This window comes from Cibotium barometz, chromosome 1 (assembly GCF_041138505.1).
Source record: "Cibotium barometz isolate CiBa-2024 chromosome 1, ASM4113850v1, whole genome shotgun sequence".
NCBI classification, from domain to species: Eukaryota; Viridiplantae; Streptophyta; class Polypodiopsida; order Cyatheales; family Cibotiaceae; genus Cibotium; species Cibotium barometz.
Window position 1 is genome coordinate 36,480,048 of NC_141046.1, and position 5,280 is coordinate 36,485,327.

Here is a 5,280-nt window from a genome sequence, read left to right on the forward strand (position 1 = left end):
ATATGTGCATTTTATTGAGATTCATAACTAGAGGATAAATGGTTATATCTAGTAAGCACACCCCTTATTCATCATACACACTTTATGTTGTACCAGTATATGCATTTGTACATATATTCTCACCCCTTATCGTTGTCGTGCTTACTTAAGTAGTTTGTCTTATTTTTTGGCCACTCAATAGTAGTTTTCAATTTTGATTTTAATATGGAACATGCCAATCTAGAAGACGGATCTATACTCCTTCCCTTATGGTTTTTTGCTCTCTCTCTCTCTCTCTCTGTCTCTCTCTCTCTCTCTCTCTCACACACACACACACACACACATTATCTTCTTATACATTGATTCTAGATATATATATACAATATGTATGCATTTCTTTTTGAAGCTCTTGATTTCTTAAGAAGCTATGGTTTGAGAAGTTTGAACCTCTAAAGATTTTATAATCATCTCTTTTATTACGCACCATATTATTGTTCCTTTAAGATATCATTTATACACATTATATTATCATTCCTTGAAGGATATAGGTGATTTTTAGGAAGAGTGAAACCATAAGGAAACTAGGTATATGTGGCTTGGTGCCAACTCCAAACAGGCAAAAAACCATGCAGTCACACTATTGAAGTAATCCATTGCAATTTAATTCTAAGAACATAGTTTTGAATTCCTTGCATACCTTTTATTTTTCTAGATTTGGGCATAATGTTTTACTATCATTGATGTAGATTGCTTTATTTCATCTCTTATTGTTTTTGCACTTTCCAAAGGCAGCTCCAAATATAAGGGCAAAAAACCACGCAATCACACTATTGAAGTAATCCATTGTAATTTAATTCAAAGAGCATAGTTTTGAATTCCTTGCATGCCTTTATTTTTTCTAGATTTGGGCGTAATGTTTTACTATCATTGATGTAGATTGCTTTATTTCATCTCTTATTGTTTTTGTACTTTCTAAAGGTATGTAATGCATGAGAGATTGATAAAAAAATTTAAACATAACATTAGTTTTAACATAATCATTCCCTTTGAAAACTTGCAAATGTTGAAGTCTAACTATAACAAGTTCTAATGTTTAAACTACTCCATAAAAGCTCATGGGCTCAATTACCATTCCAAAGAAATGCAATGTAGGGTGGTAGTGCATGAGAGATTAGCTTTTAAAAAAATAATAACTATATACATAACATTGGTTTTAACATAGTTATTCTCTTGGAAAACTTGCGCAAACATGTGAGTTTCAATCACAAGTTTTCCTAATCCTTAATAAAGATTGGCATTTGCCACTTTGCCTCCTAGATCAACAACATAATGGCGAATTTGATTTTGTATCTTAGATGGACAATATAAATACTATAATAAAGCAAGTTGCCAAGATTGTAAAATAATAAAATAAAATCAGTACATCAAAGTGTCTTGCATAATCATACTCTTTGAGTTGAGTTATGCTCTTACAACTTAGGAGATAATGTATGCTATGCTTCATGTCCATCAACCATAAGCATAAGACTAAGTCTCTCTCTCTCTCTCTCTCTCTCTCTCTCTCTCTCAACATGCCTAATGTGACTAAAACATGGAATAAAACAACAATTAGCACACTCATTACTATATTGACCAAAAACTAAAAAGCTTTGTATTCCACCTCACTTGTTATCCATGCTAGTTTGACATTTTACAACATACTAAAATCCAATGGGAAAGACATAAGAAAGTGAAGCAAATGATTACTGACAACAATCTAGCATGAATGATGTAGAGAAGTTCGAGGGATTTCTATGGATCGAGTTTTTTGTTGATTACACATGTATTTGCCACATGGACACCATGTACAAGGGATGTGGCATTATAAACCTTTAGAGACTGGGACAACTAGAACATGGCCACCACCTACCTTATTTAACAAACCCTCCTTCAATTCGACTATCAAAGGATATCCTTAAAGGTGTGGATTACTTATCAAAGATTAGGTAACTTTCTTGTTAGGGTAGAATATACTACCAATCCTTGCAAATGCCAAAGGTATGTTGGATTTCAAGATGGCTCCGCTCATCGTCATCAACAAACTACAAGCAAGAAAGATCATGTGCTTAAATAAGATCAAAATGTAGTTGTGAAGACAGCTAAGATAAACATGAAATAGTAGATATGCCTTACTCTAGTTCTCGAAGTATAACTCCCACGTGCAAGGATGCCTGAGGGTGTGGTCTCCTCATCCGTTACATATGTGTAAGGATCACTTTTTGGTCCAAAGGTTCCTAACATAAGTTTTGTGTTGTCCACTACATAGATTGGAAGATCGCTTTGCAATAAGTATATGTGCACCCACAATTTCACAGTCCCTCTCTCTCTCTCTCTCTCTCTCTCTCTCTCTCTCTCATGTGCGCGCACACACACGTCCCGTTGTTCTTCATCCCACTTGCTCACAGATCACATATCATGGACAATATGTGGTCCATGTATAACTTTCAAAAGCATCTCGTGCCTCAATTTAGGTAGGTGTTTTACACATTGTACCCACCCGGGAGAGTCCAAGAAAAAGAAGATCTCCCATTCTCATGGACAAGGAGTCTCCCCCTTCCATCCCCCCCCCTCCCCCCCCCCCCTCTTACCCAAAAAAACCCGAGGGAGGAAGATATATAGGGTTTACCTCTAAATCCGTTTTTCCACACGGTGTGGATGTATTTAAGGCCCGACACAATGTTGCGGCGCACGGTGAATGTGAACTTGATTTGGTACGTGCTCCCTTCTTTGAGTGTGAAGAGGGGCGCTTTGAAGTTGGTTGGGAGGGGGAGAGAGATTAGAATGTCCGGCCGCCCAGCACATAGGATGCTGAAATTGAGCACTCGCACCTCGGGCTCTACGTCTTCTGCAACACACACACACACACACACAAAAAAAAAAATCGTTCATCAATTTAGGGCAAAAAAAAATCACAAAATGAGATCTAATGCTACCATTTTAAACTGGCCATTATGTACAATTACTGATCATTTCAGGGTTAATTCCGATTACACAGGTTATAATTAGTGCAAGATATATTTGATTACTCATATGGCTTGGCTTAATATATGTTTATTTGATGAAATATACCTTCTACTGGATCAAGCAGAACGCTCCCTAGAAGCTGTTCCTTCCATCTTCTTAAGCTTTCATCATCCTGCAATTAAGGAGATCAGAAAGCTCACTAAGAAACAGTAATCACCAATGGTCTAACAAAACATCCTTGGCTGTGTGTGTGTGTGTGTGTGTGTGTGTGTGTGAGAGAGAGAGAGAGAGAGAGATGCTCTTTATATACACAGGCCCAATTGCAACAATAAATCTTTTACACACGGCTGAATTTTCAACATAAATTAAAATGTTGCATGCTGGGCTCTGAAATTATACAGTAAATAACCCAATTACAACTGAAAACCTTACAAATTATGAACAACTGAATTGTGTGGTGGTGAGCACTTGAGTTGAGAACTTTTTTTAAAAAAATCACACATGTATGGTAGTAATAATATTGTTAAATCCGATTGAGGAGGCAGAGAGTGGGTGCTCACCTTGTCTTTCTCTAGCTGATCCTTAAGGGGCACAATGGGGCTCACCACAAAGCTCTTGTTTATCATGCTGTCTTCATGTTCAAAATCCTCTTCTTCTGACTCACAAACGGAGCTCTTGCTGAACTGCCTGTGAAGATTTCCTTGCAAAATGCCCACATTGGTGAAGTCATTACCTCCAGAGGGCCCTGGCTGATCCCTTGTAGTGCCCATCTCACTACTAGCAGTATATGGACTTGTTGTTGTGGTGCTTGTGTCTGTTGTTGAGGTTGGAAGCTTATTGTTGCTTGATGCTCCCACTAACACAGACATTGTGTGTTTGCAAAAAAAAAAAGAAGAAGAAGAAGCTCTCTCCTTTTGCTTGCTTACCAACCACTCAAAAGTCCTTATCTTAAGATTTCTTTTTGGAGCAATTCACATCCTAAAAACGGGACCCAAAAAACAGGCAAATTTGAAGAGAAAAAATGGGACCCAAAAAGTAGGCAATTGGAAGACAAAAATTGGCTTCCTACAACCCAAAAATGCAGAGAAATGAGGAGGGAAAGTAAGCTCTAAAAACACAAAACAAGCAAGTAAATTGCAGACAAAAATGAGCACAAGGAAAACACAGTGTGTTTAGAGGAAATGGTAGTACTTAAACTAATGTACTTTCGCCTCTAAAGCCCTAATGGGTTATGTGAACAGAAGCTTCTACAGTAAGCTTAAAGCCTAAGGCTCTGTACCACACTAATTAGCCTCTGGAGTCTGAACCCTTGGAGTAGAAGACCCGTGTTCCAACTTCCAAGTAGGTTCATCAATCTAGGCACAGGAAGGAAACCAAAAACCCATTAAAAAGGAGTTCGAAATCCAATATTGGCAAGAGGGGTGTCCCGGGACAAGCTGTGGTAACACCCTAACGATAATCTTAATCTGTCCACTAATCTCACATTGATAACCTTGGGGCTAACGATAATCTTAATATGTCCACTAATCTAACATTGATAACCTTGATGACTATACTAATATCAAGCCTCTAGTAATGTCTCCACTAATCTCAATGTTAATCTGCCCCCCTCCCCAAGTTCCTACTACCAATCCTTCTCCCGCAGTGCACAAAACAAGAAAGGGAAGACGCACGGAAAGGGGAGCAGAAAGGACGAGTACAAGAACTGTCAGTTTTATTGATGGTTGGAAATGGCGAGAGAGAGAGAGAGAGAGAGAGAGAGAGAGAGAGAGAGTGAGTGTGAGAGAGAGGGGGGTAGAGAGAGAGGAGGGGGGAGTGAGAGAGAGTGTGTGTGAGAGAGAGGGGGGTAGAGAGAGAGAGAGGAGGGGGGAGTGAGAGAGAGAGAGAGAGAGAGAGGGGGAGAGCCTAGAGAGAGAGAGAGAGAGCGCGCACTAATGGTACAAGTAAGCTTTCGCAGGATGTCCGATGATGGTGGTGGATGATGGGAGGTGCTTGCCTGCAATATCCCACTCTGCGTTGAGCCTGAGTGTGTGTGTGTGCGCGCCCTCGCCAGCCTGTCCTGACCCCTCACACACACACACACACACACACACACACACCCATATGCATCATCTCGGAGTGCGTGCCCACTCACCATTCCCATTACCACGTTGACCTTGGAAATTCCCCCTGCTTTTAGCCCACCTCCACATGGGCCCGGCTACTACTTACAACCTTAGCATCCTTTTCACTCTCCATTTAAGGGGGGGCATTCGTTAATTTTTAACACCCATTTATAATCAAATCTTGAAATCTTTC

The 5,280-nt window shown here is 39.6% G+C and overlaps 1 protein-coding gene across 1 annotated transcript; it reads right to left on the reverse strand.

Moving 5' to 3' along the window:
* Window positions 1-1,607: 1,607 nt before the first annotated feature.
* On the reverse strand, window positions 1,608-4,771 carry LOC147641944 (rho GDP-dissociation inhibitor 1-like). Its single transcript, XM_086801420.1, has 5 exons — window positions 3,543-4,771; window positions 3,088-3,154; window positions 2,645-2,863; window positions 2,152-2,276; window positions 1,608-2,060 (listed from the first exon to the last, which is right to left on the reverse strand). The coding sequence occupies exons 1-5, from the start codon at window positions 3,849-3,851 to the stop codon at window positions 1,992-1,994; spliced, it is 789 nt and encodes a 262-aa protein (XP_086657546.1). The 5' UTR covers window positions 3,852-4,771; the 3' UTR covers window positions 1,608-1,991.
* Window positions 4,772-5,280: the final 509 nt, after the last annotated feature.

Bases quoted from the DNA above. Each gene is read 5' to 3' on its own strand.
- LOC147641944 (XM_086801420.1), bottom strand. From the start codon at position 3,851: ATGTCTGTGTTAGTGGGAGCATCAAGCAACAATAAGCTTCCAACCTCA. The intron at 2,864-3,087 runs GTATATTTCATC...TGTGTGTTGCAG, and splicing joins TCTGCTTGATCCAGTAGAAG to AAGACGTAGAGCCCGAGGTG. The intron at 2,061-2,151 runs GTAAGGCATATC...TCTTGCTTGTAG, and splicing joins GTTATACTTCGAGAACTAGA to TTTGTTGATGACGATGAGCG.